Raw genomic sequence first — 22,576 nt, forward strand, 5'->3', positions numbered from 1 at the left:
CCCTTTAGCTATCGCCCCACCAAGTCCCCCATTACCCCAGTCCTAAGAAAGACTAATCCATTCTGTCCCTATAGTCTATTTTGGTCATTTCAAATAATTGAGATCATAAAACATGTGTGTGGAATTAAGAGCCTGGCTTCCTTCACTTGGCATTACATTTTAAAGGATCATCCACGCCACAGCAGGGATGAGTAGTTCACTTGTGGTGTGGCTGCACAACCCTGTGAGCATTCTCGTATACTTTAGATGGATAAATTGTATGGCATATGAGTTAGCTCTCAAAAACTTCTTTTATTTTAGTAAGACTTTCGGTTTCTTGTAGGCAAAGCATGACAGCAGCTATGCGGAGAGAGGCACTGCATAGTGACAGTTGTTTCGGAAGTTTAAGATGCTTAAACAACCTCAAGGTCTAACAGCAAGTCAGATTCGTGTTGGATACTATGAGACCTAGGATTCTGCGCTACTTCCACTGAACGAGGAACTGGCAGCCTAATCTTGATCTGCACTTTCAATGGCGAGGTGGAGAGGCCACCTTCCCAACCCCTTAGGACTGGGCTGAACATTAAACGCGGGGGAAACAGCATGCACTGAATCCCCGGTTACACTGGCCGCCGTTCCCTGCCTGAAGAACACCTCTGGGCGGCACCATCCTTTCCTTCCCCTTGCTCCTCTTCCTCTGTTTCCACCTCCCACTCACCCCTTCCCCAGGCCAGTCAGAGCAGTGCTATGGTTAATTACAATATTATAAGACAAATTATAACAGCAGCACATCTTGGAAAAGAATCACATCCACATCTGACAGCCCTTTGGGGTGATTCTGCTGTTCTCTATTTCTCTCTCCAAGTCTTCTTAAGGTAACCTTGAGCAAAAGAACCACTAATGTCTGACCAAGGAGCTGGCGTCCAGGTCCCCCAGAAGGAAAACAGTGCCATCTTATGATATTTACTAAGCACTTCTTGGCAGCAGACATTGTTAGGCACTTCAGGTGTGTCATCTCCAATCCTTAAAACAATCCCACAAGGTAGATGCAAAAACCAAGACACAGATAGGGTTTTCAAGAAAACACCATCTACTCAGAGGCCTCCGGAAAGACACTGGACCACAGTAGAACAGGTAAACCAAAAGCCTTCAGATCCCAACAAGACCAAGCCCAGGAAACCACGTGCAATGCAAACCATCTATACTCTAGTGTGAGAACATCACACTCCCTGCCATCCTAACCTGGTAAAGTCACTCCAACAGCAGAAATGCTGTGAAATAAGGCACATCCTTAATACAGGTTCATTCACTGGCCCTCTCCCATCTCATGGGACCCCCCATTTCGTCAATACTCAGTCTTTTCACAGTAGCATTAATATGACATATTTATAGTATGCATTTTTTCCCCTTCTTTTCGTAGGTATTGATATAGTATGCATTTTTTAACCACACTTCACTCACAGTAGCAGAGCCAACATATAGTTGAACCTTACTCGCTCGCCTGGGGCTTTTGATCTCAGTCCCTGAAACAGTTTACCTAACTAATTTTTCCCCTTGTTCCCTTTTTTAGCTATTTGATGTGAAAGCCACGAGTCTTTTTTATTTTCCACAGGAACTGGTGTCAGTAACTGTAAATTCATCCTGAAACGGCCAGTGCAAGGATAAACATCAGGCAGCGGGCCAGACCTGGTCCATAGGCCACGGTTTGCCAAACTCTGCTCAAAAGCCTGATCAAAGGCCACAGCAGGATCTTTAAAATTGCCAATTAGAAGAAATATCCATTTGGAAGCATAGCAGAAGGTGGGTTTAAAGAGACAGAAGACATCATTCATTCAGCCGGCATTTAAGGACCTGTAAGGTACCAGGTTCTGCTCCAGATACGCATGACAGTTCGTGTCTTTGAGGAGCTTAGAAGCTTGCTGGGTGGGGAAACAGACCAACACCTCCACAGCCCAGCATGCTGTTAGCTCTAACAGCGGCAGGCACAGGGCACGGGGAGCTCCCAGAGGGGGCACTACAGTCATGGCAGGGATGAATTCCTGGACAATGTGACAGTAATGGAAACAGCATGTACAAAGGCAGCAGAATAGCAATGCTGCTGTATTTGGAGAACTGTCAACAATTTAGTACGGCCAAATACAGAGTGAATGTGAGAGTGGGAAAAGATGAGTCTGGAAATTACAAATATGTGCCATTCTAAACCTTTCACAAAGGAAGGAATCCTTCTGCCCTTTTAAGAGACTACTGTGCAGTTCACAGGACCAGGTTTGCATGCACAACCCATGAGGCTTCAGAGGATGACAGCTCCATTAATCTACTGCTGGAATGCCACAGAAGCTCTCTGCCCACACACATGTGAAGCCTCAACAAAAATGGCCCTGTACCCATGATCAGAAAAGCAACACAGTCACAGTTCCTAAGAAGATTCCACAAATCATCAGGGTAGTACATCATCTTGTAAAAAATGACCAAAGTCTTGGAGAACTCAGAGCCTTTCCATGTAAATACTTGCCCTAATAACGTATCTTGTAGGTTCAATCTTTTGCACATACTGGAGGGTACACATGGAGCAGAAGTCCCCAGATGATGCTATCTTCAACTGCACGTCACCAGTCCAGCTTCACAAAGGACAAGAAGGCTAGAAAGACCCTCCTCAACCCTGGGGTCATGTTTTTCCATTCCTGGCTGCTCTTCTATTCCATACTTTATTTCAATGCAGCAAAATTTAGAAATGTTAGTTATCAAGTCTGTGAATAGCACCATGAGCTCTTCAGAAAAAAAGACCATCCAATAAATTATAGTATCCATCATTAAAAATAACAAACTGCCACCTAGCCCTGCACAACCCAGCTGTCCAAATGAGAAAATGGAGGCTAGGGAGAATGTAATTATTGATTGGAGGTTACAGTAATTAGAGGCTGAGGTGAGTGGAAAGAACCTCTCAGACCTCCTGACTTTTGTCCTTTTCTCAGATGACTCCAATTAACCAAATATCATTATACAAAGGTCTTTCAAGAGACTGTTATTTGTTCAACAGTATCAAGTGTCCCAAGTTCTTCTCCTTTTAAACTAAGTGTCTTTAAATCACTGATTAATATGACTTTAAATAACCATAAGACACTATCAGCATTTCATGGATAAACAAATTTTCCTGTTACCTAAAAACATACAGCTCGGACCCCATCAATCACAGTGTGCGTCCCCTTCCCAGGACAAGGGGCACCTGACACCTCTAGAGGGTTATGCTGCCTTTTCATCAAAAATCAAACGCAATTTATATCTAATGGAAACACAGCCCATATGGAAGCATAGTGATTTCGTTCCCTGTTTTCTCACTGGGAACTAACAATCCACCAAAAGAAAGCAGACCTTAGAAGTACATCATGAACATAGCTCCTCCTCTCTTTTCCCATCAACCGCCTGATCTGAAATCTAGCTGAGTCTGGTTGCAGCTTTGTCAGTCATCCAAACTGAGATGATGAATCTCTCCTAACTCACTCTACAAATACCACGGATCAAAACTTCCTACCATGACTAATTCAAACTCAGATTTTAAACATATATTCTCCTCCAGTATTTCTGGTAGATCTTAAAAAGAGGAAAAGAAAAAAAAAGAAACTATCTTCAGGATTCCAGCATGGAGAAGATACACCAAAGAGAGATCACAGCCTTGGGGGGAATTAACTAAGGGCTCTGGCCGTAAAAGCAATGGCCAGTCATGACCACGTGAGAGAGACAATCAGTCTAATGGGCGAGCCACATCCAACTTGAAGCCTCCATCCTCACTTAGGGCTGGTGAAGACCATAGGCTATGGTTAAACATGTCATTTCAATAAGAGTTCACATTTACATATTTTACACACATATATTAAAAGAGCCTCCAATGTGACCTGTTATAAAATGTCTAATTACTCAAAAATATAGCATACAGATCACACGAGGAAAAGGTACCTTTTTGAAAGATCACATGAGGAAAAGGTACAACGATCCCATGATAGGCTTAGAAGTGAACAAAGCTTAAAAACATAAACAGGATAAGAAAAAAAGGTGGGGAAGGCAGAGGTTAAAGCGTCAACGAGAACCCTCGCTGTATCTTCCTGTAGAGGTTTTTCTTTGCCACCTGGAGAAAAACGCTGACTCTGAGTTCTGGACAGGAAGGGCAGGGGAGACAGGCAGGCACACACCCACCACCACTCCCAGGCATGGGGATGCTCATCAACAATACATGAATGCTATTAATAAAAAAAGAAACACAGCAACAGAGCAATTAACAGAGAGCCCTGTGTGCTCATCCACTCTCTGTTCTTCCCGGCGGCCATTTCATGGACACATGTGCAAACATCAACCTCCGAGCACGTGGGGCTGGGAAACACAATCTACTTCTCAGTGCCGTCATCAAAATAAGACAAGGCCTCACATGTCTGGAGTGGAGACGGTCGGCTCATCAGCCTGACACAGAAGAGTGGAATGGGTCACTCCAATTATTGATCCTGCATACACGCTCAGTCATCTCACCATGTCCCATGGAAATCGCAGGGCACCCAAAGGGGAAGATATGGCCCATGCCCTTGAGAAATACAAACTCCAACAGAAAAACACGATGCAGCATACGTATACACACACATACAGTGTACATACACATGTGTTCATTGTAAAAAGAATGTGCTTTTTTTTTTTTGAGCTGGAGTCTCACCCAGGCTGGGGTGCAGTGGCGTGATCTCGGCTCACTGCAACCTCCACCTCCCGGGTTCAAGCGATTCTCCTGCCTCAGCCTCCCAAGTAGCTGGGATTACAGGCATGCGCCACCTCGCCCGGTTAATTTTTGTATTTTTAGTAGAGATGGGGTTTCACCACGTTGGCCAGGCTAGTGTCAAACTCCTGACCTCAGGTGATCGGCCCGTCTCACCCTCCCAAAGTGCTGGGATTACAGGAGTGAGCCACCATGCCCAGCCAAGAATGTGCTTTTGAAAAATGTCTGAGGGCCCAAGTCAGAATCAACTTTCCCATAAGCAATCACGATGAAGGCAAGGGCTGCGACAACATCACTCACACTTCAGCAGCCATGCACTTGGCATCTAGCCTTTGCCAGGTCCAGCTCCAGGTAGACAGCAGGCAGAATGAGGTCTTCTCCCATGGAGGGAGACAAGCATGGACCAACTAAATACGCAACTGATGACCAACAAGTGCAGGAAGGCAGAGAGCAGAGGCCCAGAGTCCCTGGTCTAGCTAGGGACTTGTGAAGGCTTTCAAGAGGAGGCCAGGCCCAAGAGGAGTCACATGGTGAAGGGGCAGGGTGTCGGGACAGGGGAGGTGCACCGGCCCTGCTGTGGGAAGGAAGGTGTGTGCTGAAGAAGTTAAAGATGCAGCAGACGCAGCAGGCGAAGGAGTGACACTGACGGCTCAGGCGAAGGGCTCAGGGCCGTGTCACCACAACTCACCAACCGTGGGGACTGTGCTTACTGAGGTGAGGTGTGTGGGGACACTGCCACCAGGAGAGAACAAAGTCCTGGCTACAGGGGCAGAGGGACATGCCATGGGTCAGGGATGGCACCCGAGATTCTAAGCCCCTGCACAAACAGAGTCCAGGCACTGCCTCCTTAGAGTTGCTGGATCACGGGGAGGCTCAAGAAATCCCAGGGGAGTAGGGGAGGTGGGCAGCACTCCCAGGGGCTGGGGAGAGCAAACATTCACTAGAGCAGGTAACACCAGACCACTGCCCAAGCCGTCACTGAGCCACAGCCTCCCCAGCAGCAGACACGGGTGGCTCTGGGAGCTCTGCCTTGACCTGCTGCTCCCTCCCATCACTGAAATGCCAGACTGCAAATGGGCCATGGAGCCAGCTTCCACGGTGGCCCTGCTGGCCACCTGCTCACTCTGCAGGTACAACCAAGAAAAGCGCAGCTCAAATGCAGCCCCAAAAGCAATGGCGACCCAATACACGCAGAAAAGGAGCTGCACGGCTGTCGCAGGAGTCCCGGTCAGAGCAGAGATTCACTTGGGTCACCAGAAGTCCTCAATAGAAAACAACAGCTACTCCACACGAGGATGCAAACGGCCACAATAAGTGGTGTGTGCCTTCAGAACCTTGGCAACAAAGAACCACAGGGGTTCACGAAAGGAGAATTCCTTTCTCTTAGAGATGGCCGTGGAAATCACTATAGAGAAATCAATGTTTCCTTTAAAGAATGCTAGCGTTTCAACAGGTGCAGTGAGAAGATGGGCTTTATGAGGACTGCTTAATGTATACTAGGTTTCTTTCTTTTTTTTTTTTTGAGACAGAATTTCACTCTTGTCGCCCAGGCTGGAGTGCAATGGGGCAACATTGGCTCACTGCAAGCGCCACTCCTGGGTTCAAGTTATTCTCCTGCCTCAGCCTCCTGAGTAGCTGGGATTACAGGGGCCTGCCACCATGCCTGGCTGATTTTTTGTATTTTTAGTAGATACGGGGTTTCACCATGTGGGCCAGGCTGGTCTCAATCTCCTGACCTCAGGTGATCCGCCCGCCTGGGCCTCCCAAAGAGATCGGATTACAGGAATGAAGCTACCACACCCGGCCGGAATTAGTGCATTTAAACCTCACAACCACCCTCAGAGATGCACACCCCACGTTACCCCGGAGCCAGAGCCTGCTCAAAGACAGACAGAGAACAGCCAGGGGAAAGCAGTGGGTGGAGGGCTGGAGAGAAAGATGTGCTGCTTTTAGAAATGTGAAAACAGAGAAGCACGAAATTTGGGAGGTGCCAGGACATGAGACTGAGGGAGTGGGGTCACCGCCTGGACAGCAGCGATGGCACAGCACTGCAGGGGGCAGTAATGAGCCGCCCGGACGGCCTGCAGGGAGGAGAGGCCCGTTCCCCGGGGGAGAGTGCTGCCTCCCCAGAAGCTGTCCTTGACGGGCGAGAGCCCTTCATCAAGACCCTACCCTTTCCTGGGAGCGGTGAGCACCCAGGGCCTGGCACGGGGACAGGAAGCCCCGGCTCTCCCATCGCCAGAGATCTCTCCAACGGCTTCCCAGCTGCACAGGCCCTGCTGGGTCAGCAGAAGCCTTGTCTCCTTGCTGAAGAGAACCACATCGCCCAGGGTAGCCTGCATCCAACTGCTGGTCAGTGAGGGAGGAGAAAGGCCCGGCCCCCTCAGAACAACATGGGACACGTCTGCAGGCCACGGCAGTGCAGGGCTCCCCGTGCGGCTGAGGCCTGTGTCCATATAGCACTGAGGCCCAGCTTCTCCCACTGTCCAGTCTCGCCTCCATCTCTTTCCTTCCACGGGGCTGATCCCATGAGTACCTCCCAATACACTCTGCACACATCAGTCTCCCCAGCAGACAGCACTTCCCCAAGAACCCAGCCGGCACCACATGCTGGGCCAGGGCCAGGGGTACAAGGAGGAAGGCAAGTTTGGGGCAGCTGAGCCCCAAGCGCGTAGGGAAACAGGTCATGACAGAAACTCAAAAAGCAGATAGCACCCAGGAGCAGCATAAGAAGAGAAGATGAAGGCCGAGAAAGGAGCCCAGGAGAAAGGCAATCTTGAAACAGGGGCAGAGATACCACATGGCCCCATGAGAGCCAACACATGCAAACGTCATCTTTGGTTCTGGAAGGGGGGATGGAGTTACCCAGTGACTCAAAGGGGCATGAGGGGCCCTGGGTTCTGTTCATGCCCGTCTCTGACCTGGGTGTTGATTACAGCGGTGGCCACTTGGTGAGAATTTACTGAGCCACATTCCTATGAGTTGTACACTCCTCTATGTAAATGTTATGCTTTGACATTTATAGTTTTAAAAAGGCAGGCTAAGGAAATGGGAGGCAACACAGGAGGCTGAAAAGAAGCCTGAGAGGCGGAGGGAAAAGCCGTGGAGTGTGGCGGCCGAGGAGCAGGAGAAGATGGCGTGAAGGGGGCAGGAGGTGGCACAGGTGTCCCAGAGAAGTGAGTGTGGAAGGAGGGAGCCAAGGCATGGGGCAGGGACCTTGTCACCGACGAGGAGCTGGGCAGCATCTTCCACCCTCTGAAACCCAAGCCCAGGGTTTACATGAACCAGCATCTAAAGTGCTCTCATTCACAGTTCCTTGAAAAAAAATTGTGGTTTGAGCTCACTCACCCTGATCTGACAAGAAGTCCAGCATGGTCTGTAGAAGGAAGGACAGGTGTCTGACAGAGAGGGCAGGGTTCCCCATCCTTCGGGAGGCGTAGACCAATTCATGGAGCAGACGCATCTGGACCGCAGCCCAGCCTCTGTGCGTGCCTGCGATGGAAGTTACAAAACATCACAAAAGTGCTTGGAGAGGGTGCAGGAAATACAGTTAATCTAAGTTGTAAAACTTGGCAATTTGAAGACAGATGCCTCAACTATCAAACTCCAAGAGCAACAAAAAATATTTCCTCTGCTTTTAATGACCCTGGAAAAGGACTTTAAAGTTGGCATGGTTTTCATACAGCAAAAACAGGCATTACACTATAGCTTCTCTCTCTGCAAAGACATGATTTGATTTCAAAAATAGCCTGCTTCGAAATAATAAGCTTAGAACAAAAGATGGATTTCATATATCTGAGTTAAAGACATACTTTTTTCCAAGAAAATACTCATATTTGAAGGGCCTTCATTATCAACAACCAAGAACATTAAATAAAAATATAATATTTCTCTAAAATATAAGAAAAATGAAGAAAAGTAGATAGCTAAATTAGAAAAAAAAAGTTAAATTCTACAGCTGCTCACTCCAAAACAGTTTAGCATCTTTGAATTAAAGACAGAGAAATCTGGATGCACAGACAGTTGAAAAGTATCTCTTTTTTTAAGAGATGGGGTCTTTCTCTGTCATCCAGGCTGGAGTGTGGTGGTGCAATCACAGCTTACTGCAGTCTGGACCTCCAGGGCTCAAGCAATCAATCCTCCCATTTCAGCCTCCTGTGTAGCTGGGACTACAGGTACACACCGCCATGCCCAACTAATTTTTTGTTCCCATAGAGACAGGGTCTCCCCATATTGCCCAGGCTGATCTTGAACCCCTGGCCTAGAACGATCCTCCCACCTTGGCCTCCCAAAGTGCTGGGATTACAGGTATGAGCCACTGCTCCCAGCCAATCTGTGTTAACACACACACCCTGCCAATGGCCCTGATAACCAACCACACAGACTGGCTAATCACTGCTCCAGCTGATCCAAAACTTAGACCACGAAAAAACACATAAAGGCGCATTCAAACTCCGACAAAACTGCCACGCACTGAAAGTCCATAATAGCTCATGACCGTCGGTTGCTTAACAAGTATTTACTGAGAACACAATACTGTGCAGGGTAGGTTCTCGTGCCATTGACATTCTTGTGGGAAGAGCCAGGCCTCAGCTCTGGGAAACAGCATGCTGGTGGATGCTGGGACGAACACAAACAGTAATAGTGAGGGCTGATGGGGCTGAGAGATGCTACGTCAGCCAGGGCAGGTGGGCAAGGAGGTGACCTCTGGGGTGAACCCTCGATGAGAAGGGGGCCACACCAAACAGTAAAATGGAGACAGTAGTCAGAGTACAAGTTAAAGTTGTGAGGCTTAAGTGCAATAACCCATTTAAAGCACTTCAGCAGTTTATCATAAGTTCTCAATAAGTGCTAGTTGCTATTAATATTATTATTCAATGAATATAATGTGGTTAACACACAGGTCAACCTTTGACTCTAGCTGTGACATGATTAATGATCCAACCTGTTCCAGTTTCACTGAGTCCTCCATTTTTTTAAATCCCTATTGAGGTTATTTATTAAGTAAAATTACCTGCTTGTGTGTCAAAATCCCCCATTCAGGTATGACTTCCTGTACCTGAAGACTGTGTGTTACTTACTATTGCATCCCCAGGACAGGGCCTGACATGAGACTGGGTGCTTGGCTGAGGCTGACTGGCAAGCAAACAGAACAAGAAGGGATGTCTCCTCCCCAGCGCAAATAGCAGGGGCCCTTCCTTCTATCCTAACCTTTCTCTGTTTGCCCACTGATATCTGAAGACGTTGCTCCAAGGGTTCCGCCACTCACAGCCCTTCCTGACCTCTTCCCTCAGCACCCTGCCCTGCACAGCTGACCAGTCCCTCTTCTGTATTTCCGCTGTATTTTGCACAAATTTCAGCCCATAGGAGTTATCTGGCAGGTACCATAAGGTACCTGTAATATCATGTCTTTGTTTCTCTCATCAATCCTTAATTTCACTGGGAGGCAGGTTTGTGTCTTATCCATTCAAGTGTCCTTAATGCCTGGCAGGGTGCCTGATAACAAAGTCGGTACTTAACACGCACGTGGATCAAGACGCAAGGCTGGTGAAAGGAAACCCTCCCATGTTGTGGACGTGCATACAGCTATGAAGGAGTACAGTGATGTGGTTTCTGGGATCTGCTTTAAATACTTCAACAAAAAAATGAATAAAGTAAAAATAAAGCCAATGTGGTCAAATCTTGAAAATGATTTAATCTGGGCAATGGACTCAATATTCTATTCTATCCTCTCTAATTTGTATATATTTAAAGTATTTCTTCATAACTTCTCATTGAAATCCTTGGAGCTGACCATACACACACTTAAAAAATAAAAATAAAAATAAAACACTACTTTAAATCTTAGTAGTTTATCTTCCCGACATCTTTTGGACTATAAAATGGTAGTACTTCTCATACAACTGCAGGAAAGGAGAGAAAGACGAGTCCCTGCAATATTCCACATGGTCAAAAGAAGCCAAGACCAAATGCCAAAATGAAGAAGAGATTTTTTTTAAAGATTATGAAGCTGAAATCAATGCCATGACTAACCTAGCCATGAATTCAGAAAGACCCAATTTAACTAATCTCAACACTACCATATCTAGAAGGTTTTCTCACATAAGAATTGGGCAAATATCACTTTGCTGATTCTTTTAAAAATAGATAATGATCCAGTTCCTACCATGGGCGATTATGAGTAAGACCGAGTATAAATTTTCTTAACAGTAAATGGTGTACAAGTCATAATTGTGGCTCAAAGTGCTCTCCCTATAAAATGTGAATTATTTTTCTGAAGACAGATTTGCAGCATATGACCCAGTGATAAAATTTTCAATACTCTTGTAATCAAAAAGTTCACCAATTTGGAGGTGTATTTTATATATGAACTATTGCCTTTTAGCAAATCTATCTGCCTTAGCAGTCTCTTTCTTTCATAAGAGTTCCTGGGCAAAATTTAATCCTTCGTCCAGGAAAAGGCTTGAGCAAAAGGCATGATCAAAAATCTTCATATACAGCAACACAAATAAGATTTAAATGATACTAAGCGGCCCCTTCAGCTGGCAAATACACACAGCACACATCAGTGTTCCTTCCTCGACTGTCTATAACCAGCTAGTGCAAACGTTCATTTCAAGAAAAAGAATACATTTTGGGACCTGAGAATACAGACAATTTGCCTTTTATTTACAGGTACAGGGTGTTAGTAGATTTCCATTACATTCTCTGGGAGATGTTTAAAGCAGTCCAGAGCCACAGTGGAGATGGGGTTTAAAGTGACTTTTGTGTTTTGTTAAATATACAGCCAGCTGACATTTATCATTTTTAATCTCAGCCAGTCACCTTCTTTCTCTAGCTCTTTCACAAAATAATGGAAAATGTCTTCTCCTGACACAAACGTCTTTTTTTTCTTCCTGTTTTTTTTTTTTTTGTTTTTTTTTTTTTGAAATGGAGTTTCACTCTTGTTGCCCAGGCTGGAGTGCAATGCCACGATCTTGGTTCACTGCAACTTCTGCCTCCCAGGTTCAAGCAATTCTCCTGCCTCAGCCTCCCGAGTAGCTGGGATTACAGGTGCGTACCACCATGCCTGGCTAATTTTTGAATTTTTAGTAGAGACAGGGTTTCACCATATTGGCCAGGCTTGTCTAGAACTCCTGACCTCAGGTGACCCACCTGCCTCAGCCTCTCAAAGTGCTGGGATTACAGGCATCAGCCACTGCACCCGGCCCCAAACATTTTTCAAATGTACTTACAAATCATGAGAAGTGTTATAAGGAAGAACAACAGAATTCAATAAAAAGAGAAAAATAACAGCATTCAATGAAAGAGAAAAATAAAACAGTTCCACTTAAGGCTGAAAGGACCACTGAGGACCTCTCTGAAGAAATGGCATCCAGCTGTGACCTGAGGATGACTGGAAGTGAGGCAAGAAGACAGGGAAGAGTGTCCCCGAAGGAGGCAAGAGGCATCAGAAGACCTCAGACCGATGCAGTCTTAAATGTTATAGATAACTGGCCCCAGGACAGGAAAAAAAGAAAATGAAGACCACTCCTAAGATAACTTGCATAAAGCCCAGGAGGCTTGCTTTTACCCTGAAGCCAGCCTGGAGTTACATTCAAAGGATGCCAAAAAAAAAAAAAAAAAAAAGGACCGAAAAGCAATTTAAATCTTGCCTGAAGTCTCTCAAAAGCACAGCAAATGGGGATTTCATTCACAAGTGCACACACAGATCTATTAAAATACACTTTCTTATCACTCTACAAAGCAATAGTGTGACTGCTTTAAAAACTTTTTTCTTCCTAAACACTACTCCTTCCCAATTAAATTTCTCCAGAATCCAGCCTAAATGAGCTTAGACACCCAACTCTCCCCTGCTAAGACTCTGGGGTCTAATCTCTCCTCCTCCACCAGTAACTCTTAGCATTTTTTTTTCCGAGATGGAGTCTCGCTCTGTCACCCAGGCTGGAGTGCAGTGGTGCATTCTCAGCTCACTGCAACCCTTCCACCTCCCAGGTTCAAGCGATTGTCCTGCCTCAGCCTCCTGAGTAGCTAGGATTACAGGCATGCGCCACTACACCTGGCTAATTTGTATTTTTTTAGTACAGACGGGGTTTCGTCATGTTGGCCAGGCTGGTCTCGAACTCCTGGCCTCAAGTGATCCATCCATCTCGACCTCCCAAAGTGCTGGGATTACAGGCATAAGCCACCATACCTGGCCACTCTTAGCCTTTTAAAATGTAAATCCTACAAGTTTTAAGGCTTGTCCAGTTATTTTGTCCAAAATTAACTGTGTTGCTAGGGCAGGCCCCTCCCTGGCCCTCATCTGCAACCAAAGGCCAGGGAGGGCCTGCCCCAGCAACACACACTCTTTCTGGGGGAGCCAGGGAGGGACAGGCCTTGCAAACCCCGTTCACACTGGCCTCAGGGGATGCTATGGGAGGCATACTAGACCTGACCAAAGATCTCATTTGACTAACAGCCGCTAACATTTGCTGAGCGCTGTCCAAAGCACCTCACAAGGACTGATCCATTCAATCCTTACAATCTCCACCAGTAAACTCGTGTAAACTAGTTCCCCACTTACAGATGAGAAAGTCCGCACACAGGACTCAGGGACACAGCCAGCATCCCACAGCTGGTCAGTAATGGCGTCCTGTGCTCTCACCAGCTGTGCAACCTCAGGAGTAACACTGCGCCCTGCCTGCCCTGGTCCCTCACATGGCACGTGGAACGCGCGGTCTCCACTCACCAGGCTGTAAGAAATGAGGTTATGCATGTGAAACTATTTACCATAAGGCCTCAGCTAGCCTTGGCATGGATTAGAAAGAGATACCCCGTAGGCAAACGCAGCCTGCAGGCACCAGGCTTAGCAAGGCATGCCCAGAAGGTCCCTACGGGAGACAACAGCTCCCCTTCATCTGAATGCACCCAGCTCTGAGCCGCAGATGGCTGGCAAGCACGGCCCAGCACCCTGCACAGGCTGCAATTGCACGGCGACCCTGCCCAGCACAGCAGCTGCTCCAGGTGTGTCACCTAAAATACCAAGAAACAGCGAAGAAAATGGGAACAATCACCTTTTGTGAACAATCAATTTTTTGTAACATCTAATAAGGACCATTTATTTCAACTCTCATTTTAAGTTCAGGGGTAAAAGTGAAGGTTTGTTACACTGGTAAACGTGTGTCGTAGGCGTTTATTGTACAGATTAGTTTGTGACCCAGGTATTAAGCCTAGCACCCATTAGTTATTTTTCCTGATCCCCTCCCTCCTTCTACCCTCCACCGTCCAACAGGCCCCAGTGTGTGTTATTCCCCTCTACACGGCTATGTGTTCTCGTAATTCAGCTCCCACTTATAAGTGAGAACATGTGGTATTTGGTTTTCTGTTCCTGCATTAGTTTGGTATGAATAATTGCCTCCAGCTCCATCCATATCCCTGCAAAGAACATGACCTCATTTTTTATGGCTGCATAATATTCCACGGTGTATATGTAGCACATTTTCTTTATCCAGTCTATCACTGATGGGCATTGAGGTTGATTCCACATCTTTGCTATTGTGAATAATCCTGCAGTGAACATACCCATCCATGTGTCTTCATAATAGAATGATTTAAAGAAATATAAATCATTCTATTATAAAATTTTTTAATAAAAATTTCCCTAATCTCGAGGCTTACTATAAAACTATAGTACTCAAGATAGTGTGGTACTGGTGAAAGAACAGACAAATAGGTCAATGGAGCAGAAGAGACAGCCCAGAAATAGAATCTCATAAGTATAGTCAACTGGTCTTTGACAAAGCAGCAAAGGCAATCAATGGAGCAAAGACAGTCTTTTCAATAAATGGTGCTGACCACTCCCTAATCTCAAGTACCCAGGGGCACAAACACTGCAGAAGGCCGCAGGGACCTCTGCCTAGGAAAACCAGAGACCTTTGCTCATGTGTTTATCTGCTGACCTTCTCTCCACTATTATCCTATGACCCTGCCATATCTCCCTCTCCGAGAAACACCCAAGAATGATCAATAAATAGTTCATAAATAAAAAAATAAAATAAAATAAATAAAAATATAAATAAAAAAGCAAAATGAAAAAGAAAAAAGAAACAAAAAAAAAAAAACAGAGAATAAAGAGGCTGAGGCAGTGGCTCATGCCTGTAATCACAACACTTTGGGGGGCTAAGGCCAGGGGATCACTTGAGGTCAGGAGTTCAAGACCAGCCTGGCCAACATGGTGAACAACAGCCTGTCTCTACTAAAAATATAAAAATTATATTAAAGTGAGCAACCCTGCAAGCCTCTCCTTGGAGAAGTAGCAGATGAATAAAGCTTCCTGTGTTGTGTGATTAAAAAAAAAAAAAAAAGCCAGGAATGGTGGTGTGCACCTGTAATCCCAGCCACTCGGGAGGCTGAGGCAGGAAAATCTCTTGAACCCAGGAGGTGGAGGTTGCAGTGAGCCAAGATTGCACCGCTGCACTCCAGACTGGGCAACAGAGCAAGACTCCATCTCAAAAAAAGAAAAAGAGAGAATAAGGAAAAAGGTCAGAGTCAGAAACTAAAATTGGAGTTACTTATAACCATCCTGATGGCTGGGAGTGTTGAACTAAAGTATGTTTGTAAGATCAATGACTGGCATATACTCATCTTACCTGGATTTCCAGATAATTCTTCTTCATTACCACTATTATAGCTTAAAAATTTTACTACAAATCTCTGTGTCATTATCCCTAGAAATAAAACAAAATAAAATATTAAAAATAAATAAATAAATAAATAAATGGTGCTGAAATAACTGGACATCCACAAGCAAAAAAATAACTCTAGACACAGACCTCACACTCTTCACAAATATTAACTCAAAACAGATCATAAACCCAAATGCAGGATGAGAAAATACAAACCTCCCAGAAGTTAACACAAGAGAAAATCTAGATGATCTTAGGTATACTAATGACTCTTTAGATATAACACCCAAGGTATAACCCATCAAAGAAAGAATTGATAAGCTAGACTTCATTAAAATTTAAAACTTCTGCTCTGCAAAAGACATATCAAGAGAATGAGAAAACAAGACACAGACTGGGAAGAAATATTTGCAAAAGACACAACTGATAAAGGACTGTCATCCAAATCATATAAAAAACTCTTAAAGTCAACAGCAAGGAAACAAACAACCCAATTAAATAGGGGGCAAAAGATCTGAACAGACATTTCACCAAAGAAGGTATCCAGATGGCAAATAAGCATAAGAAAAATGCTCAACATCATATGTCACCAGGAAATTGCAAAGTAAAGCAACGAGATACCACTACACACCTATTAGAATGGCCAAAATCTAACACTGACAACCCCAAATGCTGGCAAGGATGTGGAGCAACAGGAACTCTCATTCATTGCTGAAGGGGATGCAAATGGTTCAGCCACTGTGGAAGACAGTTTGGCGGGTTCTTACAAAAGTAAACATACTTTTACCATATCTTCCAGGAACCATGCTCCTTGATATTTACTCAAATGAGCTGAAAACTTATATCCACACAAAAACTTGCACACGAATGTTTATGGCTGCTTTACAATTGCCAAAACTTGCAAGCAACCAAGTTGTCAACCAAGATTCATTAGGTGAATGTATAAATAACTGTGATATATTCTGATAGTAGAATATTATTCAGCACTATAAAGTAATGAGCTATCAAGCTGAGAAAAGATATGAAGGAAACTTAAATGTATATTACTAAGAGAAAGAAGCCAATTTGAAAAGGCTGCATATTGTATGATTCCAACTATATGACATTCTGGGAAAGGCAAAACTATGGAGACAGTAAAAGGGTCAGTGGTTGCCAGAAGGTAACAGGGAGAGAGGGATGAGGAGACAGAGCACAAAGGATTTTCAGGGCAGGGAAACTTCTCTGTATGATATCATAATGGTGGATACTCATCACTACACATTTGTCAAAACCCACAGAATGTACACCACCAAGAGTGAACCCTAATGTAAACTACAAACTTTGGGCGATGATGATGTGTCAACGTAGGTTCATCAATTGCAACAAATGTACCACCCTGGTATGGGGTGTTGACAGTGGGGAAGTCTGTGCGTCTGCAAGGGCAGGAGGTAAGGGGGTCATCAGCCTCAATTCACACACCCTCATGGTCCATCTAAAGGTGCCAATCATGAAATAAGGGCTTGGGAGCCAGCCTCCATCCCATCCCTCCGGGGAACACAGAGGAAAAAGAAATTAGAGAAAGGGCAGGTGAAGAAAAACTATCATAAACCCCGTCTCAGAGCACACCTTATCCATCTTTGTGTATGACCTGGCCAGGTCTCCCCTATTCTGCACCCCGTCATGGTTTTTGGGGTTTCTTTAAACATGGGACTTGACATCTGTCTGTGCTGGATGTGCTGATGATTGGACTCATACTGTTAGTGGAGTTCATTTTGAACCTGGATTTTATCCCTTGCTTTTGTCTTAGCCGTTGGTGATGATACTGACTGCAAGAGGTCAACAGCAGAATTCAGGACCCTCTCCAGCAGGCCTTCTATTCTGCAGGGACGTCTTGGTTCTTTCTTTATGCTGGACACCATTCACATGTTGAGGGTGAACACACAAAGTGCCAAACTCCCTGCCAGATCTCAGCCATCTCACCCGAGCAGACAGCATGACAGGCTTTTATCACTTGCCCAGAGTGGTCACCAGTGCTCCACCTGCCCCTGTGGCTCCAGAGAGGCAGGATATCTTAGGCTCTGAAGACAAAAACCCTCAAAAACTGGGGATTTATATGGGGAACTTGATGGGACTTGGGGGATTTTCAACCCTGAACACATCTGCTTCACGCAGGGCCTCAGCTCTTCCTGGCATAGCTTCAGGCCAGACCACAGCAGTCCAGAGCAGAAGTGCCCTCCCCAGACTGAAAAAGCACCCCCCAGGTCTAGTTCTCTTCCCTGAAGAGAAATAAGAGGCTAAAGTGCTGCGTACACTCCATCCCAGCCTCCCTTCATTCCCCTTCACTGCCCGCCTGACTCTCCTCCTGCTATATTACTCTCTCAGTCTGCGTTTTCTCTTCCAAACCCAGTGCCCTCCTTTTAAATGAGGAAGGAGGATCGCTTCAACCTAAGAGTTTGAGGCCAGCCTGGGCAACACAGCGAGACCTCATCTCTAAAAAATAAAAATAAATAAATGACTTCAAATATCACAGTGTTCTCAGCAAGGGATTTCGCAAAGTAGAGCTGCCATGCCAAATCTGGCCACCATATACTAACGTAAACACAGTTTCATGGTTTGCGTGCTGTCCATGGCTGCATGCTGTCCATGGCTGCTTTCACACCACAAAGTATAGCTGCCATGCCAAATGTGGCCACCGTGTACTAATGTAAACACAGTTCCACGGTTTGCGTGCTGTCCATGGCTGCTTTCACACCACAACAGCAGGGTCCAGTCATTTCCGCACAGACCGTGTGGCCCATTAAGCCTAAAATATTTACTATCTGGCCCTTTACAGAGAACATTTGCTGACCCCTGCTCGAAGCTAATCAGAATGCATCCTGAGAATCGGATTTGAGGTTCTATCAAATGTAAGTGTTGCCTTGGGAAGATAGTTGAACAGTAAGAAGTCTGGGGAGTGTGACTTAGGAGTGACTGTCATAGCAACCATAGACACGTAAGTTAGAAGCAGGCTCTGGAAGGACCTGAGAGCTCTGTGCAAACACCGGGAAGCTGTCACATGTGAGAGGCACCTGTTTATTTCCACTGTAGAGGGCAGAAACTGTCTCCTTTGCCATCGCATCACTCACCCAACACACTGCATGGCATGGGGTCAGGAGTATAATGAATTACCTGTTAAATCAATGTACAAAAAAGTCCAGTAGATATGTCTTCAGATATTCCAGCAGGTGAAAGTAAGGAGAAACATAATTTTAATTCAACGCTGGGGAGAGCCCTAACTATCAGAATTATCCAAAAGCAGAGCTGGATTCAACATAAAGTCATGAGCACCTCCAGTCAGCAGAGGCCAGTGAAATGGATGGACATGAGCACATAAAAAAGATACTGAAGAGGCCGGGTGTGGTGGCTCACACCTGTAATCCCAGCACTTTGGGAGGCCAAGGTGGGCGGATCACCTGAGGTCAGGAGTTTGAGACCAGCCTGGCCAACATGGTGAAACCCCGTCTCTACTAAAAATACAAAAATTAGCTGGGCATGGTGGCACCTGCCTGTAATCCCAGCTTCTCAGGAGGCTGAGGCAGGAGAATCACTTGAACCCAGGAGGTGGAGGCTGCAGTGAGCCAAGATCATGCCATTGCACTCCAGCCTGGACAACAAGAGTGAAACTGTCTCAGGGAAAAAAAAGAAAAAGAAGAAGAATGCCGAAGAACCCATTTTTGCCCTGGTGAAAAATTAACCTAGATGACATCACAGTTCTTTCCTGTCTAGAAGCCTATACCTTCACTAGCTCTAGGCTTGAACTGAAGAAAAAGTGTTGTATGTTTCCTATCTAAAAGTAACCCCTCAAAAATGTTGTTTTTTTGTTGTTTTTTGGGGTTTTTTTAGATAAGGTCTTTCTCTGTCACCCAGGCTGGAGTGCAGTAGCCCGATCTCAGCTCACTGCAACCTCCACCTCCCAGGTTCAAGTAATTCTCTTGCCTCAGCCTCCTGAGTAGCTGGGACTACAAGAGCGCGCCACCATGCCCAGCTAATTTTTGTTTTTTGGTAGAGACAGCGTTTCACCATGTTGGCCAGGCTGGTCATGAACTCCTGACCTCAAGTGATCTGCCCACCCTGGTCTCCCAAAGTGCTGGGGATTACAGGAGTGAGCCACCATGCCTGGCCTCCAAAAATGTTTTTTCTCCTTCTAATCAGACTTTGTCTAATACTGGGCATTATCCTTGTACATATTTGTTATTAGATTGATAGCTTTATTTTTAATACATATTACCCTGCATTAATATTTCAGAATAAGAATTTACTCCTGAATGCATAGCTCAGGTATACACATATACCCAAGGATATTTATTCTGGGTTCATCGATTTGTGCTAACCTAACTAAATCTCATGAGTAAAATTCATTAGATATTTCCAGTGTTTGATTGATGATGACACACCATGCCAATGAACTCAAAGGCAATTTCTGACTCCCACTGATAAAGATTCAAGAATCCGAGCCCCAAGGCAAAGCACCAGTACTTTTTCCTATAATCTGATTAAAGGAGGCACCCAACTCCAGGGCAGGGATCTAGTCATTCTGGAGCCACCAGCACCAACCACAATGTCTGCCACTCAGGGCAAGGGCTGAAACAGCATGTGACCATCCTACAGAAAGCAACACCTCAGCGCCAGCAAGGGGACTCCAGTACCTCTGCTGAAATCTTTGGGATCCAGCGACAGACTGTAGCCGGGGAGCGTTTCCAGGAGGAGTTTGTAGCAGGCCCTCCACCCAGGCTCCGCGATGCTCGGGGCCACGCACTGCATGGCGGCCACGCGCTTGAAGAACGCAGACTTGCGATGGAAGCCGATCAGCTCATAGAGCTCGGAGAGGATGCTGTAGCGCTGAATTTTCTCTTCCTCAGAAAGCTGAAGCACAGACAGAAAGTAAAAAGCTTTTGAAAGAAACATATAAGTGAAAAAAGAAGCACACATTAAAAATGTTTCTTCATAAAACAAAGACCTGAGGAGACATCAAGGAGAGGGAAAGCCTGGTGAGCAGCGCAAGGCGCAGGCCCCAGGTGGCTTCAGACCTTCCCCAGCCATGGCTGCAGGTGCAGCCCATCCTCTTGCTGATAAAGCCCAGATTCTCTGCTACAAAGGTACTTGCTACAAATCTGAGACCTCTACTTTAAGTTCCTTTACAAAAGAAAAGAAAAGGAACAAGAGTTCATCTACACAACAGGATTTTATCAAGGTCTCTCATCAAACAGAAAAAATCTTAAAGCACAAGGAGACACAGAACCATGTAACTGGGTAATGAATTATTAATAACACCACTGAAATCAGACTTAAGACTTCAGGGTTTACAAAAAGTTTTCTTTCATCCACGACCCAACTGAATCCTCCCAACAACCCTGTAGTGTAGCAATCATAACTTCTGTTTCTTTTCTTTTTTTTTTTTTGAGATGGAGTCTCACTCTGTCACTCAGGCTGGAGTGCAGTGGTACAATCTTGGCTCACTGCAACCTCCACCTCCTGGGTTCAAGCGATTCTCCTGCCTCATCCTCCTGTGTAGCTGAGATTACAAACACCCACCCCCATGACTGGCTAATTTTTGTACTTTCAGTAGAGACGGGATTTCACCATGTTAACCAGGCTGGTCTCGAACTCCTGACCTCAGGTGATCTGCCTGCCTCAGCCTCCCAAAGTGCTGGGATTACAGGTGTAAGCCACCATGCCCAGCCGACAACTTCTGTTTCTTCAACACCTACTGTATGACAGCAGACTTAACATACCTGATTTACTCAATACAACCATCCTGTGAGCTGGCAAATAAGGACATTAACAGCTCAGGGACACATTAATCACCTGTGCAAAATCACACAGCCAAGAAGTATCAGGGACAAGACCTGACTCTGGGCCTGGGCCCTGCCCACCGCACAGCTGCCTTCAGAGAAGAAGGAAGGCAGAGCCCACTCTGCTGCTCCAGGAGCATTGCTTAAGGAAGCGCTTCTCTCCCTCCTCTGCCCTGGACGATGAATGTTTCCCTGATGTTTCTGTGAGTACAGAGCCTTAGCTTGAACGCCCTTCCAACTTGGGCCTCCAAACCCTCCCTCCATCCCCTCTCCTCTGCGCTCACTGCCATGGCCTCGCTGGGGCCCTCATCAGCCCTCATCTGGAAGAGGAATCGGCATCGTCTTCCTACCACCTCTCCACCTTCCTTCACCTGTCCGCACACCCCTGCCAGACTATGGTTCCTGAGACATGGCTCAGAGCCCATCACCCCAGCCATGGTTTGAATGTTTGTGCCTCCCCAAAATTCACATGTTGAAAGCCTAGCCCCCAAGGTGATGGAATTAGGAGGTGGGGACTTTAAAAAGTGATTGGGTCAGGGGGGTGAAGCACTCACAAATGGAATTAGTGCCCTTATAAGAAGAGACCCTAAAGAGCTAGTTCACCTGTTCCACCATGTGAGAACACAGAGAAAAGATGGTGGTCTATGAACAAGCAAGTGGGCCCTCCCCAGACACGAAACATGCTGGTACCTGGATCATGGACTTCTAACCTCTAGAACTGTGCACAATACATTTCTATTGTTTATCAGCCACCCAGTCTGTGGCATTTTGTGACAGCAGCCTCACCAAACTAAGACAATCCCCATCTTGAAACCACTAGATCCCTTCAGGACTGTAAAATGGAGCCCAAATGCCTTCACAGCCATGCCAGGCCCTCCTCAGTCAGCCCCAAGCTGCTCTGGGAATTCGAGGCCCCACTGCCTACCTATGACCTCACCAGACTGAACAACTTTAACTCATTTGTTTTCTCATTCTGTCAACACATATTTACTGAACCCCTACTCTGGTGCCAGCCACTCTTGTGGCAGGGGATACAGCAGTGAACAAAACAGGCTAAGACTCCTACCCTGGGGGCCTCCATGCTAATGACAGGCTAGTCCCCTGGCTTAGAATCAGTGGGGAGGATGACAATAAATCAATGAAAAAATAAACAAAATAGCGGCTCTAAGTCCAATGAAATACTCTTTGACATAGAATCATGGGTGGAAGCATATGAGGCGGACTGTACTAGGTGATGCCGCCGGGGCACACAGGCTCTCTGCTCCTGCGCTCCCTCCACAGCCACATCTGGCTCTCCCTTTGGAGACTCGGTTCCAATGCCACCCTCTCCAAGAAGCTGGTCCTCACGCCCTTCAGCGGGAAGCTGCTGC

At 45.9% G+C, this 22,576-nt stretch overlaps 1 protein-coding gene across 8 annotated transcripts in view; it reads right to left on the reverse strand.

The window, feature by feature from the left end:
- The window catches only part of TRAPPC9 (trafficking protein particle complex subunit 9), a 733,440-nt gene that overhangs the window by 627,278 nt on the left and 83,586 nt on the right, over nucleotides 1-22,576 (reverse strand). For 6 of the 8 annotated variants that reach the window (XM_054499826.2, XM_054499824.2, XM_063669110.1 and 3 more), the window contains 2 exons: nucleotides 20,061-20,277; nucleotides 8,078-8,221 (listed from right to left, as the gene is read on the reverse strand). In XM_054499826.2, the coding sequence (XP_054355801.2) occupies nucleotides 8,078-8,221; nucleotides 20,061-20,277 (361 nt within the window). Of the gene's footprint in view, nucleotides 1-8,077; nucleotides 8,222-15,360; nucleotides 15,439-20,060; nucleotides 20,278-22,576 lie in introns of all 8 variants that reach the window. The other 2 variants (XM_063669112.1, XM_063669113.1) reach the window with 1 other exon arrangement.

Source organism: Pongo pygmaeus, chromosome 7, assembly GCF_028885625.2.
Source record: "Pongo pygmaeus isolate AG05252 chromosome 7, NHGRI_mPonPyg2-v2.0_pri, whole genome shotgun sequence".
Lineage (NCBI taxonomy): Eukaryota > Metazoa > Chordata > Mammalia > Primates > Hominidae > Pongo > Pongo pygmaeus.